General features: G+C 42.8%; 1 protein-coding gene across 1 annotated transcript; it reads left to right on the top strand.

The window, feature by feature from the left end:
• Positions 1 to 3,288: 3,288 nt before the first annotated feature.
• LOC126285211 (uncharacterized) lies at positions 3,289 to 11,589 on the top strand. The gene is made up of 5 exons (XM_049984514.1): positions 3,289 to 3,382; positions 8,162 to 8,199; positions 8,381 to 8,559; positions 8,677 to 8,785; positions 9,793 to 11,589. The coding sequence occupies exons 1-5, from the start codon at positions 3,289 to 3,291 to the stop codon at positions 10,792 to 10,794; spliced, it is 1,422 nt and encodes a 473-aa protein (XP_049840471.1). The 3' UTR covers positions 10,795 to 11,589.
• Positions 11,590 to 19,438: the final 7,849 nt, after the last annotated feature.

The raw sequence follows: 19,438 nt of genomic DNA on the forward strand, positions 1-19,438 counted from the left end.
AGCGTGCGACCCATTCAACGAAACCATCGATGTGGGTTTTCGGAGCTGAAGGCCCACTTGTGTACCCTTTGATGACTGCATTTATTGCGAATCTCTTGCCCGACGTAAAGTCCCGAGCGTCTGGAAAAAATCTCAGGTAACGCCTGTTTATAAGAAGGGTAGAAGGACGGATCCTCGAAATTACAGACAAATATTCTTAACATCGGTTTGTTGCAGGATTCTCGAACATATTCTCAGTTCGAATATAATGAATTTCCTTGAGACAGAGAAGTTGCTGTCCATGCATCAGCACGGCTTTAGAAAGCATCGCTCCTGCGAAACGCAACTCGCCCTTTTTCACATGATATCTTGCGAACCACGGATGAAGGGTATCAGACGGATGCCATATTCCTTGACTTACGGAAAGCGTTTGACTCGGTACCCCACTGCAGACTCCTAAGGTACGAGCATATGGGATTGGTTCCCAAGCATGTGAGTGGCTCGAAGACTTCTTAAGTAATAGAACCCAGTACGTTGTCCTCGATGGTGAGTGTTCATCGAAGGTGAGGGTGTCATCTGGAGTGCCCCAGGAAAGTGTGGTAGGTCCGTTGTTGTTTTCTATCTACATAAATGATCTTTTGGATAGGGTGGATAGCAATGTGCAGCTGTTTGCTGATGATGCTGTGGTGTACGGGAAGGTGTCGTCGTTGAGTGACTGTAGGAGAATACAAGATGACTTGGACAGTATTTGTGATTGGTGTAAAGAATGGCAGCTAACTCTAAATACAGACAAATGTAAATTAACGCAGATGAACAGGAAAAATAATCCTGTAATCTTTGAATTCTCCATTAGTAGTGTAACGCTTGACACAGTCACGTCGATTAAATATTTTGGCGTAAGATTGCAGAGCGATATGAAGTGTAACAAGCATGTAATGGCAGTTGTGGGGAAGGCGGATAGTCGTCTTCGGTTCATTGGTAGAATTTTGGGAAGATGTGGTTCATCTGTAAAGGAGACTGCTTATAAAACACTAATACGACCTATTCTTGAGTACTGCTAGAACGTTTGGGATCCCTATCAGGTAGGATTGAAGGAGTACATAGAAGCAATTCAGAGGCGGGCTGCTAAATTTGTTACTGGTAGATTTGATCATCACGCGAGTGTTACGGAAATGCTTCAGGAAATCGGGTGGGTCTCCAGAGGAAAGGAGGCGTTCTTTTCGTGACTCGCTACTGAGGAAATTTAGAGAACCAGCATTTGAGGCTGACTGCAGTAGAATTTTACTGCCGCCAACATACATTTCGCGGAAAGACCACAAAGATAAGAGAGATTAGGGCTCGTACAGAGGCATATAGGCAGTCATTTTTCCGTCGTTCTGTTTAGGAGTGGAACAGGGAGAGACGATGCTAGTTGTGGTACGATGTACCCTCCGCCACCATATGGTAGATTGCGGAGTATGTATGTAGATGTTGATACAGAGCTTTACGCCTCGCATGGGCCCGTCAACACCGACATTGGACTGGTGATGACTGGAAACATATTGGCTGGTCGGACGAGTCTCGTTTCAAAGCGGATGGATGTGCAAGGGTATGGAGACAACCTCATGAATTCATGGACCCGGCATGTCAGCAGCGGACTGTTCAGGATGGTGGAGGCTCTGTAATTGTGTGGGGCGTGTGTAGTTGGATTGATACGTCTAGATACGACTCTGATAGGTGACACGTACGTAAGCGTCCTGTCTGATCATCTGCATCCATTCATGTCATTTGCGCATTACGGCGTATTTTGGCAATTCCAGCAGGACAATGCGACACCCCACACGTCCAGAATAGCTACAGAGTGGCTGCAGGAACACGTTTTTAAAGTTTAAACACTTTCGCTGACCACCAAACTCCACTGAAATGAACATTGTTGAGCACATTTTGGATGCCTCAAGATCTCCACCCTCTCGTACTCCTACAGATTTGGGGACAGCCCTGCAGGGTTCATGGTGTCAGTTCCCTCCAGCACTACTTCAGACGTTAGTCGAGCCCATGCGACGTAGTGTTGTGGCACTCCTGCCTGCTCGCGGGGCCCTGCACGGTATTAGGCAAGTGTACCAGTTTCTTTCGCTCTTCATTGTAGATGATATCTACTAGTTTTCAGCATGTGGCTGGATAACTTATTAGATTTTGTTCTCTCATTGACACACGTCTATAAGTGCACCCCTGCTGACATGGATAACATCCAATCGTTATTCAAGTTCCCTCTTTGTACACTACTGGAACTCCATGGTGATGTTCAGTCGCATTGCGAATGTGTGTCTTCAAGTCCTTTAGGCCTGCAGCTTTGGCAAGGTACACCCAACCCTTTACAAAATCCTTTAAGAAGAGGCTTAGTGTTGTGAAGTGAGGTGGTCATGGTACGCAGCGAACTGCACATCTCGTCCAATCCACCGATTCGGAAACTTTTCATCGAGAAACTGACTGACCAGTCAGTTCTTGCTCCTCCATGATCGAATATGACGTCAGGCTGAAGGTATTTCAATGGTGGCGCATAAAACTCTTGTAATAATGTTCAGATAAACGTTACTGTTGGCGGTAGCCTCGCTGGAAAATAATAGCCCAATGGATCAAAGATGCAGGTGCACATAGGTCCGCGTCCCACACTGACCGTGGGATTGTACCATTCTATTTTAAGCATAACATGAGGACGTTCTGATTCCCATATATGAAACTTATGACGATTCGGTGTGCTGGATACACGAATAGATACTGTGTGCGGCAATCTGAAGTGGTATATGCACTGCAAGCTGGTTGCACTGTTTGTTCATCGGCTGCAGTGGTTGTCGCATCTGCACCTTGAGGATATCAAGACGTAACCTCTTATGCAGGGCGTTGCGCACTGTTGGTAAGTGGCATTTTCAACTCTCTGGACGCCGTACGCACTGGTTTTACCGGACTCCTTGCAAACGCGTGCCATACCTTGTCCAACGTGGTCTGGAACAGATAGGCGACACACTCCCTGTTTATGGAGAACTCTACGTTCTTCAGTAAATGCCGTATTCACATCCTGAATACTTGTTCGGAACATTGGTTTCCTTCCATTCTGTGTCCGAAACTTTTGTTGCAGTTGGGTGTGGGACTTCGTCTCTCTGAACCATGCTGAACTTTCTTCTGTGGAGTCAACATTTTCCGTCAAATCTGCTGCACCTGAAAAATAAAATAAAAAAAAGCATCTTTCGAATTATCCAGACACATGTTGAAAATCAGTTGCTGTTATCTCAATATATTTTAAATTTATTACAGATGAAATTGTAACGATACGTTATGGATCCCATACGTATTTCTGAATTATTTGTTGATGATGATGATGGTGATGATGAGGATGATAATGATGATGATGTTGTGTTCTGCCCATTAGGCAAGTTCATCACTACACATTCAGAATTCCTCCTAGTTTTCCGCCACCCTTTCCGTAACTGCGTATGATGCACAGTAATTCTTGATGTCGTCAATTTGCTGCTACCTGCTTACCCGGCACCATTCCTTCTGCCATAATGCATCCATTATTACACAGCCTCTTCTCATTCACTGTCCTAGCCAATTTCTTTGCCTGCATCATTTCGGAGTATGCTGATGCATTGGCTCCATACTTAACAATCATATACAACCACCGTTCGCTCCACGAAAGATCCGTACCCAAAGACTGGAAAGTAGCACAGGTCACACGAATATTCAAGAAAGGTAGTAGGAGTAATCCACTAAATTACAGGCCCATATCGTTAACGTCGACATGCAGCAGAATTTTGGAACATATATTGTGTTCGAACATTAAGAATTACCTCGAAGACAAAAATGGCTCTAAGCACTATGGGACTCCACATCTGAGGTCCTCAGCCCCCTAGACTTAGAACTACTTAAACCTAACTAACCTAAGGACATCACACATATCCATGCCCGAGGCAGGATTCGAACATGCGACCGTAGCAGCAGCGCGGTTCCGGACTGAAGCGCCTAGAACCGCTCGGCTACGCCGGCCGGCTTACCTCGAAGAAAACGGTATATTGACACACCGTCAACATAGGTTTAGAAAACATCGTTCCTGTGAAACACAATTGGCTCTTTATTCACATGAAGTGTTGAGTGCTATTAGCAAGGGATTTCTGATCGATTCCTTATTTCTGGATTTCCGGAAGGCTTTTGACACTGTACCACACAAGCGGCTCGTAGTGAAATTGCGTGCTTACGGAATATCGTCTCAGTTATATGCCTGGATTTGTGATTTCCTGTCAGAGAGGTCACAGTTCGTATTAATTGGCGGAAAGTCATCGAGTAGAACAGAAGTGATTTCTGGCGTTTCCCAAGGTAGTGTTATAGGCCCTTTGCTATTCCTTATCCATATATACGATTTGGGAGACAATCTGAGCAGCCGTCCTTGGTTGTTTGCAGATGACGCTGTCGTTTATCGACTAATAAAGTCATCAGAAGATCAAAACAAACTGCAAAAAGAGTTAGAAAAGATATATGAATGGTGCGAAAAGTGGCACTTGACCCTAAATAATGAAAAGTGTGAGGTCATCCACATGAGTGCTAAACTTCGGTTGCATGATATATGTCTAATCTAAAAGCCGGAAAAGCAACTAAATACCTAGGTATTACAATTACGAACAACTTAAACTGGAAGTAACACATAGAAAATGTTGTGGAGAAGGCTAACCAAAGACTGAGTTTTATTGGCAGGACACTTAGAAAATGTAACAGGAGTCTGCCTGCACAACGCTTTTCCGTCCTCTTTTAGAAACACTTTTTGTATTATCGCGAAATATGGGCGAGAGTGTCACAGAAATGATACAGGATTTGAGGTGGACATCGTTAAAAGAAAGGCGTTTTTCGTTGCGACGGAATCTTCTCACGAAAGTCCAATCACCAAATTCCGCCCCGAATGAGAAAAAATCTTGTTCACGCCGACCTACATAGGGAGGAACGATAACCACGATAAAACAGAAATCAGAACTCGTACGAGAAGATGTGGGTGTTCATTCTTTCCGCGCGCTGTAAGATATTGGAATAATAGAGAATTGTGAACGCGGTACGATGAACTCTCTGCCAGGCACTTAAATGTGTAGATGAAGATATAGATGTTTCCAGTATTTGACTTTCCTCATTCATCCTATATAGTACAACCTCATTCTTTACTTATCTGTCCATTTCACATCTTTCGTTCTTTTCCAGATCCACATCTCAGAACCCTCCAAGCATTTCTCTCCTCTCCAGCTACACTCCATACAAAGCACTGAACTAATCTTTTCCCTGATTGTTTATGTAATGAGCTACAAAATATGGTTCAAATGACTCTGAGCACTATGGGACTTGACATCTGAGGTCATCAGTCCTCCAACCACAGCGGCAACCCACTGGTAGCTTGCTAAGGCAGCAGCAGCCGCATTCAGCCGGGGTTCGCGGCCGCGCGCGTTTGACGCTAAAGGCCGCTGTCTTAAGCCGTCGGCACACGGGCCGTGCTGTCGAACGTTAACGTTGAGCGTGCCGAGTTTAACGTGCCGTTGAACGCTCAGGAATGATGCGACTTGCGCATACGGTACGTGGGCCCCAACGTGGTATACGTGATCGCAACGCACTCCAGCGGCAGTTGAGGGATGTTTCTAGTTCGTAAATCACACTGTTACTCAACGGGCGCGAGTAAAATTCCCACGTTAGCTCTATTAAAACGCACATTTCCTCCGTCGTCCACGAAAAGGAAAGGACCATGTCCAATCAATAAGGACACAGGCTTATAAAAGTTCCATTACAAACAGTGCGGTACAAATTTGGAATACTTCTCCGCATAAGATAAACATTATTTCATCATTCCCACATTTTAATAAAATCCTAAGATCAGTCTTACTTGATCACCGTTCCTACCCAGTAGCAGAATCTTTGCAACATGTGAATTACGAAGCGTAAAAGAAAAAGGAGTAACATATCTTTATACAAATAGCGTAAGCTGTCCTGTAATTAAGCCAATCGAACAAAGTCACTCCTCAAAAAAAGTGAACTTATATTTACATAACATCAAATATTATAGAATATACTTATATTAAACTACACTCCTGGAAATTGAAATAAGAACACCGTGAATTCATTGTCCCAGGAAGGGGAAACTTTATTGACACATTCCTGGGGTCAGATACATCACATGATCACACTGACAGAACCACAGGCACATAGACACAGGCAACAGAGCATGCACAATGTCGGCACTAGTACAGTGTATATCCACCTTTCGCAGCAATGCAGGCTGCTATTCTCCCATGGAGACGATCGTAGAGATGCTGGATGTAGTCCTGTGGAACGGCTTTCCATGCCATTTCCACCTGGCGCCTCAGTTGGACCAGCGTTCGTGCGCTGGACGTGCAGACCGCGTGAGACGACGCTTCATCCAGTCCCAAACATGCTCAATGGGGGACAGATCCGGAGATCTTGCTGGCCAGGGTAGTTGACTTACACCTTCTAGAGCACGTTGGGTGGCACGGGATACATGCGGACGTGTATTGCCCTGTTGGAACAGCAAGTTCCCTTGCCGGTCTAGGAATGGTAGAACGATGGGTTCGATGACGGTTTGGATGTACCGTGCACTATTCAGTGTCCCCTCGACGATCACCAGAGGTGTACGGCCAGTTTAGGAGATCGCTCCCCACACCATGATGCCGGGTGTTGGCCCTGTGTGCCTCGGTCGTATGCAGTCCTGATTATGGCGCTCACCTGCACGGCGCCAAACACGCATACGACCATCATTGGCACCAAGGCAGAAGCGACTCTCATCGCTGAAGACGACACGTCTCAATTCGTCCCTCCATTCACGCCTGTCGCGACGCCACTGGAGGCGGGCTGCACGATGTTGGGGCGTGAGCGGAAGACGGCCTAACGGTGTGCGGGACCGTAGCCCAGCTTCATGGAGACGGTTGCGAATGGTCCTCGCCGATACCCCAGGAGCAACAGTATCCCTAATTTGCTGGGAAGTGGCGGTGCGGTCCCCTACGGCACTGCGTAGGATCCTACGGTCGTGGCGTGCATCCGTGCGTCGCTGCGGTCCGGTCCCAGGTCGACGGGCACGTGCACCTTCCGACGACCACTGGCGACAACATCGATGTACTGTGGAGACCTCACGCCCCACGTGTTGAGCAATTCGGCGGTACGTCCACCCGGCCTCCCGCATGCCCACTATACGCCGTCGCTCAAAGTCCGTCAACTGCACATACGGTTCACGTCCACGCTGTCGCGGCATGCTACCAGTGTTAAAGACTGCGATGGAGCTCCGTATGCCACGGCAAACTGGCTGACCCTGACGGCGGCGGTGCACAAATGCTGCGCAGCTAGCGCCATTCGACGGCCACCACCGCGGTTCCTGGTGTGTCCGCTGTGCCGTGCGTGTGATCATTGCTTGTACAGCCCTCTCGCAGTGTCCGGAGCAAGTATGGTGGGTCTGACACACCGGTGTCAATGTGTTCTTTTTTCCATTTCCAGGAGTGTAATAATAAAGTATCAGAACTAAATAAAACGCAAATGTTAGAAAAAAATTTGCAGGTATTGGGTCGCGAACCACCGCCCCTACAAATGCTTGTACTAAGAACCATGCATTTTGGGTGGATACTCAGTGTGTCGCTGCCTTCAAATAGCCTACTCTCATAATACGCAAGTTACAATAATTCTTTTGCCATGAGTATGATGTTTCTCATTAATTTGTTGGAACGAATCACACAACTAACAAAGGGATTTCCAGTGATCCTCAATTTGCTGGTGCTCAGAAACGGCATATATATATATATATATATATATATATATATATATATATATATATATATATATATATATATATATATAGGCTTGAAATGGATGCCAATATGGCGCCCCAGAACTCTGTACTGAAGGGAGACGGCGTGACGTAAGTGGCGTTGTGCCATCTCATTGGTCAACGCTCAGACGCACGCTGTGACGTCAGAAACTCAGCACGCTCAACGCTCAACGTTCGGGTGCACGGCTTTAGCAAGCTACCAGTGGGTCTCCGCTGTGGTTGATATATAACTTTCTGTTCTAATGAGTCAATGTTGTAGTAATGTTGGCTCGTGATGATGTATTTATTTTGAGTGTGTTACGTGTAATTTTCGTTTTGTGTGTGATGTGCATTATTTTATTGTATGTGCAGGAGAAAATGAGGAATGGCACGGCGGTGTTGGGGTGGCCGTACTGGACGACAACATACAACTCCTTTGAATTGTACTCGTAACCCTCAACGTAATCGTCGATTACAACGAGAGGCGCAGAATTTGGAGCAAGAAGCTATTCGTGAAATAGAAGAAGAGGAACGTCGTAGGAGAGAGAACCCTGACGACGATTTGTTTCCTGATTTTGAATTTGATTTAAGCTCTTTGACAATCCTGGTGAGACAATTCGTGAAGCTGTTGGTGCTGGAGCCGCCGCTTTAGATGCAGCGCGTGGATTTGATAGCTTGCCAAGACAGCGGCAGCAGCGGCAGCAGCAGCAGCAGCAGCAGCGACCGCGCCGTGGACGCGCGCGTAGCGCGCTTTCGCCCATATATGGCGCGTACGGCCACTGCGGTCGATGCTGCTGCTGCTGCTGCTGCAGCTACTGTCTTGGCAAGCTATAAGTTTCTCCGGCGACTGCATTATTTAACGGGGCACTCACATCCACACTTTACAGTCATTTGACGGCCTCCACGCTGGTGAGCACAACGCTGCTCGTCCGTTTCGCTGCTCGTCGACTTGCTGAGTCGATGTCTACGTCTGCATCATCAGGTCTACGTTCGAAGGTATGAGTGACGACAGTGATTCAGATACTAGTTTCAGTGGCATATCAACATTAGGAGAATCAACTGACGAAGAATTTTTACTGAGTGATATTGGACGTTATTTTTTTCCCCAGATGATCTGATTTCAAATAATAATTGGTTACTAGTTGCTCACATAACAGACAAACAACTACGACCAGAAATTTTATTTAGTGAAAAACCAATTGCACTACACAGTAAACATACTAAGCGAAGCAGAGAACTTTTATTTTTAAACAAACCACGTGTGCTTGCTACAAAACCAAAATATAGACAGTGGATGACAACACAATTAAATGTTTGTGTGCACAAAGTGAACGTATACGAAAGTGAAATGATTCGTAATCGAACTAATTTATATCCTAGAAGTCTAAGTTATCCTGGTGTACTATAAACAATGCTAAATCATCGTTTTGTAACTGCACAAAGATATGAATTACCAGATTTAGAAAGAAAATTTAATTGGGATAATGCAGAATACAGACAATTTGATGTTTTTTTCAAATATATTACTGAAGTCAACAACGATTTAGAAACTGTTCCATGGGGTTGGTGTTATCGCCAAAACCTGTGGAAAAATCAAATCATTATAGATAATACTGGTTATAAAATCCTGTATAGTACATAGTGGCAATTGGTTACGACCTTGGCAATTAACAGCCGTATGTCAAAACTGCTTTTTAAATGAAATATGTTCCAATGATGCTTCAAGCGTATTAATAGCATCACACATGCATATTAATCAATACACATAAGCTGCAAACAGAGTTTTAACCCCACCAATTCAACAAAAATTTGATCACTTCTTTCACGAATTAGCTAATTATTCAGAAAGGGGTTTCTTCAGAACTTTATATCATTTAAAAGACAGTATGTGGTGTAACATTTCTCTAAGACCAATGTTTCATTGGGGACTTGAAAATATATTAACCAAATAAATTACGCGAGTTACTCCACAGGGTTTTAAAAAATTTATGTAATTATTGCAGATGACTGAATCATGGCAATTGGACCCTGAATCGCAAGGCTTCTCAGACGAAGAAGAAGATGTCAACCAACCAGGACCATCAACTGCAATCACCAACGCACCAAAGAAAAGAAAACCTGTTGAGGTAATTGCAGATGACGATATTGATATAGAAACAATTCCTTCAACTCAACGTACTAAGAAAGAACGTTTTCAAGAAAAATGGACAACCGAATTTAAAACTTTTATAGCTAATCTACTAATTGAAATATGCGTTGGTCTAGACAAAGACACATTCTCTGAAAAATTTTCTAACTTCATATTAACCTTACCAAAAAACCTGAAATCAACATTTTGGTTCATTTATCGTGTTTTGATGAAGGATTCAGAAAAGTCATTAGCGATTGCTGTTTTGCAAAATCAAGCCTCATTATTACGCGCTATATATTCAACACAGCTACCTCCCAGCGAAATCAGGAAAATTTTATCAAATTTGCAAAATCACTTTTCCAAAGCAAACCAAGACGAGATGGATTACGGTACATCTGTTTCGAAAACACCACCAGATCGTGTGTCCACATTGGCCACAACTGCAACAGAGCCCACGGGACCTGTAGATGTATGTAAGGTCGACAATTCGTGGCTCTCCTGGGACGACCAAAATGCGTCAGTATTGCAAAAGCACGCGACTCGGAGAAAAGAGCAAATCTCTTCCTGTATCTCGGTAATAAATACGAGGCAGAACACGCAATATACATGGAACGAGGAATTCACCAAGCCTTTTCACTTCACTTTGCAATTACACGATGCGGAACGGATGGTGAAACTCAGCAAACAAAGACAGTGGACAGCGAAAGTGAGGGACATACGGATGTACTGTAATCCGAACGATCCGAACGACATTCTGGGCCAACACGTGAAAGCAATAGTGAAACACTCTCAAAAGACATTGCGCGAATTACTGAATACCAACAAAACGGACGTGGATATAAACGAAAAAGTTTTCAAGTACTGGTACAACTAATATGTGAGAATTTATGCTGTCCATTAAATAAATTCCAATTTACAAATATTTGGTTATCCGATACATCACTATCTACTCTTAGTGAACAATAACTATACAATGTAATTCGACATATCCAAATACTTACCATGAAAATGAGTGTACAAGAAATGTATAACTTCATTTTAAGAGCAAAAGTTCTTTTCTTTGAGGCTCATTCATGTGACTTTAATGAATTTTATATTGATCGTAAACAATCATATGATCTAATGTATGAATTACTTGAATTTCAATTTAATGATGACTATGAAACAATAGCTGAATTTATTATCAATGTATTTAATGTACTTAATCGTAGTATTGGTAGAAAATTTGTATATCACTTATTGGACCTCCAAATAGCTTTAAGTCAACTTTTGTACGTGTATGTTATAGTGCAATGATAAATGCAGGATGGTGTAATAAAAGCAACAAATATGTAAATTTTGGTTTGCAATACTGTGCTTACAGACGTCTCATTATAATGGACGACCCTAATTTTGATATAGGTAGTTATTAAACATTAAAATCTGTGTTTAGTGGTAACAGTACTAATATTCAAGTAAAGTAAAAACTGATTTTGTTCTAACTAAAACTCCTGTATTATTCTGTGCAAATACTAAAATATTTTAAGGACCTGTATGGGAAGAGAGAATTGTAAAATATAATTGGAAAAAATGGGATAAAAGGATTTATAAAGAAATACATCCAGTGACTTTATTTGACATGTTTATTGGTCTTGATTTAATTGACAAATAAAAATACAATATAAACTGACAACGATGTTTTATTTCAAGTTAACATATCCAATAATTCCTCATTATCATGAGTATTAGTAATTTTCTCAACATCCTTAACCATACTCCTTGAAGGTTTAACATCTTGTTGAAATGGTCTCTGACCTGGAACAGCTGCTGTTGTTGTATTACTACTACTAATATCTCCACGGCGACATTTTCTCTTTTTGTTAACAGTTTCTCTTAAGCGTTTGCCAGCTTCAACTGCAGGATCAGGTTCAGGTACACTTACAATTAAATGTGATAAAATGTGATCGTGAAAGATCTGTGTTTATTCATGACGTTGTTGCAACTTTTTTTAGTGAGGTAGGAAGGAAAGTTCATGATTGAAATAGTCCATTACCACAAGAAATTTTTGACGTAGTTGAATTTCTAAGTAGATTACCAGAAACTAATATGGCAGCTCAAGGTGAAGAAACTGAAACTCACTAAGCGATGACAGTTGCAGCTGGTGCTAGTGGTGCTAATACAGGTGGTTCTGGTGGTGCTACTCAGTAGTGTGGGATCAGTACCAGATAGGGTTGTTAGAAGAGATAGAGAAGATCCAACGGAGAGCAGCGCGCTTCGTTACAGGATCATTTAGTAATCGCGAAAGCGTTACGGAGATGATAGATAAACTCCAGTGGAAGGCTTTGCAGGAGAGTCGCTCAGTAGCTCGGTACGGGCTTTTGTTGAAGTTTCAAGAACCTACCTTCACCGAGGAGTCAAGCAGTATATTGCTGCCTCCTACGTATATCTCGCGAAGAGACCATAAGAATAAAATCAGAGAGATTAGAGCCCACACAGAGGTATACTGACTATCCTTCTTTCCACGAACAATACGAGACTGGAATAGCAGGGAGAACCGATAGAGGTACTCAAGGTACCCTCCGCCACACACCGTCACGTGGTTTGCGGTGTATGGATGTAGATGTAGATGTAGATCTTGGCAAAAACAACATTTTGTCAGTGGAGTCAGTGATTGATTATTTTGTAAAATACGACGACATCTGGAAGTTTGGGTTCGGCCGTTGAGTCGTGAACGGGTAGCCAATGCGCTTAATGCACGGTTTTATAAATCGATCTCCTTTGTGAAGAGTTTTTGTTAACAATTAGCTTAAGCCTTTAATGAATAGTGTAGCTGACCAGCTACAGACTACATTTCTTCGGTGTATGCTATACTGAGCAACATTTTGTAACAAATTCACTATGTAGTTAAGTGTATACACTCTCCTGCAGCTGCTAGTAGTTCGTCATAGCGATCATAAATGGCTGGATGGACTGAACCAGTTCGACAATCAGCTGTGTGGATGTACTGCTGCGCGTGTGTTTTGGCGGAAAGTAGAGACGTCTTTCTGGTGTTTGTGCACTGATCTGTGGGTTTCAAAATTACTTTTTTATTTTGAAAACGTCAGTAGATATGGGGTAGACAGTCAATTCGAGTGTCATTGCGATAGATTTGAAATAAGGTCTGTTTCTGTGTTTGTATCGATTGTGAACAATAATGCTTTGTTAATTTAATTAAAAATGTTTTCAGTATTTTTTCGTAATGTAGGCACTATAAACTAAATGTTGTAAGTTTTTCAGCTTGAAATAAAATATCATGCATTTAAGGGTTAACGGAGTTGCACACCCGAGTTCATGACTCTCTGAGCATTTCATAGATAGTTAAGATTGCACGATTTTTAGTTTGAAGCTATCTTTTTCTTAATATTCCACTCTTACAACAAATTCTGTTTTTTTTATCAGTATGATTGACCTCAGATTATATCGTATCTACATTAACGAAATAAAGTAGATTAATTAAAACTGATCTATTTAACTTACTTCGCATTCATTAATGAAAATTTTATAAATATGTTCAGCCATATTTGTTTATTTTATCTGTGCTTTCATTGTGCTGGCGATTCCTTGCAATACCAGTTACCTACACTGAGATCAGTTTGAGGACTTCTCAGTGGAAAGATTTGTTTGATATATTTTATATGAATGATTATTGAACGAATAGGGATTTTACTAACTTTTTTGAAGGTGTGAAACTGGTGGGAGTGTTTTGTTTTTTTACTGAGTTCGTCAGAATCGCAGGTAGATTGCACGACTGCTGCCGAACCGTCATTGCAAAATAAAATCAATATAAAAAGAGCAGACCAGGGAGAGAAACCCGATTATTAATTTTATTTATTGTATTTTATTTTACTTCATTTTATTTTCATTTTTCTACCCATGTACACAGAAGGTTACTGCACGAATATTTCTTATCGAGTTAGGGGGTGCAAGGGCGTTATAGAAATTGTAAAATTACAACTGGGTTTCACAAAAAGTGTCATACATTTATTACATTATATATGTGTGTATGTTATTTTCAAGGGTTACAATCTTTTTAAATTCTCATATTCATATATGTCTTTCTTATATCAATTCTTATATTAATCCTTATATTGTATTCGTATGTTTATTCTTCTGGAAGATTGGGTACATTCCCGTGCATGACACAGATCGTAGAAACATTCAAAATATAAAAGTATCGAAAACCACGAGGGTCGCGCTAGGGCAAGTTTTCCACGGTGACATTTCTTCATGTAATTCTCATTCGGGAAAGAAACGCCGGTAACATTACCGAAGAGTTCACACGTTGGCAATAATTTCGCGGCAAAGTACGTATATATATTCTAAGTACGATGTATACAATTTCGTTTTTTTGTTGTTTTTTTTGTTGCTTAGGCTGTATTGAAGATAATAAACTAACATAACACATTTATAAAAAGCAGTAATTCATACATTTACAATATAACAAAGATAGAATTAAGATTTTTATGTTGTATATTATTATATGCATTTGTTGGGTTTATATTACATTATAACATTTCTTGATTGTGCTTCGTAAGTAGAGTGTGGAAGCTTTTTTCTTTTTTTGTTTTTTGTTTTTTTAATGCAAGCAAATTTTGTCGACGCTTGTCAGATGATCTACATGCCAATAACAATTCAGTTACGAGTGTGCCTAACCCATGCAAACCAGCATTCCTCGTTTTTAGTTGTACACACTGATTTGCAGCAGTTCCATACTTTAAGGGACAGAGTGTGTTGACATACATTGCAAAAACTGGCTATCCTTGCAGCTTGTTTTTGTTTCAGCGAACCATGTGTGTGTGTGTGTGTGTGTGTGTGTGTGTGTGTGTGTGTGTGTAACGAAGGCTAGTAGTACAGATAAGATTTCACAGGTAAACAAATCTCACTGGCCGGCTTGATAACATTTGCCGAGGCCGCAGAATTGGACAAGCTGGTCTTCCGGGTAGGCTGCAGGCGCTCTTGGTTTGGCGTCCCTTCAGTTAAGACGCGTTGGAGGACTTTCGCTTGTCTCTGACAGAGCTGCATTGTCTCCACTGGTGTCCTCGCGTCACACGTGAGTGTCGCATTGTGTTTCCGTTCCCAGGTGTGACGCAAAGCTTCTCTGTCATTACCTTGGGTTCTTCTCACTGCCGTGGTCATTCCTATGGCCCGATTCACACTCGTCAAGGATAAAAACGGCTTTATCAGCTCACTGACGATACAACACTCAGAAAATCTAAATAATTAGAAATTAGGAAGGGGAGAAACAGAGAATAAGTTTTAATCACATAGTAAACAGACATATTCAAACGTCCGTTTGATTTTTGATAGCTCATCCAGGTCACTATCAGGTTGGGGATGGTCCACCCAAATCCATGGCGGTGTGAAGCTGATAGCAGTTGGTGTGAGTTACTCTTAAACAATGTCTTTGATCGTCTTGTATTCGGATAGGCGGTTCACACCTGGCAGTTTGGTAAAAGAAATAATAATGACGCAATTAAAACAAAAATAAACTCTGTCCAAACAGGCCTTGAAGGCCCAAGGGGCCGACCGACCATCGTGTCATCCTCAAAGCTTATACGTCAACGGATATGGATACAGAGGGGCATATGTTTAGCACACCCCTCTCCCGGCCGTTGTCAGTTTTCGTGACCGATGCCGCTATTTCTCAGTCAGACAGCTTCTCAAGTGGCCTCACAAGGGCTGAGACCTCCTCGCTTGCCAACAGCTCTCGGCAGACCCGGATGGTGACCCTTCCAAGTGCTGACCAAGCCCGACAGCTCTCAGTTTCGTGTGTCTGACAGGAACCACTGTTACCACCGCGGCAAGGCCATTAGCACAATGACGTGACTGCATTCCTAAAAACTGAGCGAACATTATGTCCTCTGAGAAACGTAAGAAATAAAATAAAAGAAGGTGATGTCCGAAAGATCGTAAAAATTGGAGGAATATCTTGGTTATCGCCAGTTGCTGCTGATAAAATTAATTTAACAACCAGTTTCGATCCACAGACTATCACCAGGTTCATAAAAGCGTTTAAAACGCCACATAATAGAGACGTTATCATTGGCACCAGATAATAAAATCCGCGTATTCGCAACTGAAGTCACATAGTAATATAAACTACTGTGCTAGACAGTACACTTATTCACGATACATCAACAGCCAGTATTAACGCTGCGAACAGAAAAATGGTTCAGATGGCCTGAGCACTATGGGACTTAACATCTGAGGTCATCAGTCCCCTAGAACTTAGAACTACTTAAATCTAACTAACCTAAGGATATCACACACACCCATGCCCGAGGCAGGATTCGAACCTGCGACCGTAGCGGTTGCTCGGTTCCACATTGTAGCGCCCAGAACCGCACGGCCACTCCGGCCGGCGCTGGGAACAGAGGCACTGTACATACTCCATACATTCTATACAGGGTGTTACAAAAAAGTACGGCCAAACTTTCAGGAAAGATTCCTCACACACAAAGAAAGAAAATATGTTATGTGGACATGTGTCCGGAAACGCTTACTTTCCATGTTAGAGCTCATTTTATTACTTCGCTTCAAATCACATTAATCATGGAATGGAAACCCACAGCAACAGAACGTACCAGCGTGACTTCAAACACTTTGTTACAGGAAATGTTCAAAATGTCCTCCGTTAGCGAGGATACATGCATCCACCCTCCTTCGCATGGAATCCCTGATGCGCTGATGCAGCCCTGGAGAATGGCGTATTGTATCACAGCCGTCCACAATACGAGCACGAAGAGTCTCTACATTTGGTACCGGGGTTGCGTAGACAAGAGCTTTCAAATGCCCCCATAATTGAAAGTCAAGAGGGTTGAGGTCAGGACAGCGTGGATGCCATGGAATTGGTCCGCGTCTACCAATCCATCGGTCACCGAATCTGTTGTTGAGAAGCGTACAAACACTTCGACTCAAATGTGCAGGAGCTCCATCGTGCATGAACCACATGTTGTGTCGTACTTGTAAAGGCACATGTTCTAGCAGCACATGTAGAGTATCCCGTATGGAATGATAACGTGCTCCATTGAGCCTAGGTGGAAGAACATGGGGCCCAATCAAGACATCACCAACAATGCCTGCCCAAACGTTCACAGAAAATCCGTGTTAATGACGTGATTGCACAATTGCGTGCGGATTCTCGTCGGCCCACACATGTTGACTGTGAAAATTTACAATTTGATCACGTTGGAATGAAGCCTCATCCGTAAAGAGAACATTTGCACTGAAATTAGGATTGACACATTCTTGGATGAACCATTCGCAGAACTGTACCCGGGGAGGCCAATCAGCTGCTGATAGTGCCTGCACACGCTCTACATGGTACGGAAACAACTGGTTCTCCGGTAGCACTCTTCATACAGTGACGTGGTCAACGTTACCTTGTACAGCAGCAACTTCTCTGACGCCGACATTAGTGTTATCGTCAACTGCACGAAGAATTGCCTCGTCCATTGCAGGTGTCCTCGTTCTAGGTCTTCCCCAGTCGCGAGTCATAGGCTGGAATGTTCCGTGCTCCCTAAGACGCCGATCAATTGCTTCGAACGTCTTCCTGTCGGGACACCTTCGTTCTGGGAATCTGTCTCGATACAAACGTAGCGCGCCACGGCTATTGCCCCGTGCTAATCCATACATCAAATGGGCATCTGCCAACTCCGCATTTGTAAACATTGTACTGACTGCAAAACCACGTTCGTGATGAACACTAACCTGTTGATGCTACGTACTGATGTGCTTGATGCTAGTACTGTAGAGCAATGAGTCGCATGTCAACACAAGCACGGAAGTCAACATTACCTTCCTTCAATTGGGCCAACTGGTGGTGAATCGAGTAAGTACAGTACATACTGACGAAACTAAAATGAGCTCTAACATGGAAATTAAGCGTTTCCGAACAAATGTCCACGTAACATCTTTTCTTTATTTGTGTGTGAGGAATGTTTCCTGAAAGTCTGGCCGTACCTTTTTGTAACACCCTGTATACTTCATAGATAGTATGTAGAATGCCTCCGTTCCTAGCGCTAATGCTCCGGTGTTGATTTAACATGATTAGCAGTTTACAATAGAAGATGTAATTAATGTTGTCGGCCGGTGTGGTCGAGTGTTTGTAGGCACTTCAGTCTGGAACCGCGCGACCGCTACGGTCGCAGGTTCGAATCCTGCCTCGGGCATGGATGCGTGTGATGTCCTTAGGTTAGTTGGGTTTAAGAAGTTCCAAGTTCTAGGGGACTCATGACCACAGATGTTAAGTCCCATAGTGCTCAGAGCCATTTGAACCATTTTTGATACAGTCCATATAAAAATGGCGCATTTACGAGTCTGTGCAAAATGTAAAACAACAAAGAATTCCTTCGCACACCAGAAGCTACTGCAAACATTCGCTGCGGAATTATTCAGAGAGCCCAAAGAAGTCCACACGCGAATTAGCCCAACAGGCGCATGCAGATTAAAACTTTTTTTTTTTCCGGGAAGCACGACGCAAGACCCGTTTCATATCAATTCACACTCCGCTGCAGCAGGTTGGAAATTTCATTCTGGAAACATCCACCAGGCTGTTGCTAAGCCACTTCTCCGCCATAACCTTTCTTCCAGGAGCGCTAGTTTTGAAAGGTTCGCAGGAGATCTTCTGTGAAGTTTGGAAGATAGGGAAGGAGGCAGTGGCAGAATTAAAGCTGTGAGGACGGGTCATGAGTCGTACTTGGGTATCTCAGTCGGTAGAGCACTTGCCTGCAAAAGGCAAAGGTCCCGAGTTTAAGTCTCGGTCCGGCTCACACTTTTAATCTGCGAAGAAGTTTCAACCATGACGTTCTACAAAAACATAATTATAGCAACGTTTTTGAAAACTGCAATATCAAAAGTGTAGATGGTACTATTTCATGCTCTGATCTGTTGCTGTCATAATTGCTGGTAATTTAGAGCAGACACTGTTAAGTCACGTCAATAAGAGAGAGTTCTGCTATGTTCGTGTCTTCTGGTACACTGCACGACAGTGTGTAAGTAGGCTGTTTAGGTTTTTTTTATTGGTAACGCCAACGCCACGTAGCGCTCTGTAAGAAAATCACTGGCTGTGCTGTGTGCAGTCTGTGGCTGGTTTGCATTGTTGTCTGCCATTGTAGTGTTGGGCAGCGGCAGCTGGATGCTAACAGCGCGTAGCGTTGCGCAATTGGAGGTGAGCCGCCAGCAGTGGTGAACGTGGGGAGAGAGATGGAGGAGTTTTGAAATTTGTAAGAATTGGTGTCATAAACTGATATATATATTATGACTATAAAGGTAAATACATTGCTTGTTCTCTATTAAAATCTTTCATTTGCTAACTGTGTCTATCAGTAGTTAGTGCCTTCCGTAGTTTGATTCTTTTAGTTAGCTGGCAGTACTGGCGCTCGCTGTATTGCAGTAGTTCGAGTAACCAAGATTTTTGTGAGGTAAGTGATTTGTGGAACGTATAGGTTAATGTTAGTCAGGGCCATTCTTTTGTAGGGATTTTTGAAAGTCAGATTGCG

Source organism: Schistocerca gregaria, chromosome 8 (assembly GCF_023897955.1).
Source record: "Schistocerca gregaria isolate iqSchGreg1 chromosome 8, iqSchGreg1.2, whole genome shotgun sequence".
In the NCBI taxonomy this organism is placed as follows: Eukaryota; Metazoa; Arthropoda; class Insecta; order Orthoptera; family Acrididae; genus Schistocerca; species Schistocerca gregaria.

Excerpts from the sequence above, each read along its gene's own strand:
- LOC126285211 (XM_049984514.1), top strand. The coding sequence starts at position 3,289 with ATGGATCCCATACGTATTTCTGAATTATTTGTTGATGATGATGATGGT. Across the intron at positions 3,383-8,161 it reads TGTTGTGTTCTGCCCATTAG|GAGAAAATGAGGAATGGCAC; the intron begins GCAAGTTCATCA and ends TTGTATGTGCAG. Across the intron at positions 8,786-9,792 it reads CATCAGGTCTACGTTCGAAG|ATGACTGAATCATGGCAATT; the intron begins GTATGAGTGACG and ends TAATTATTGCAG.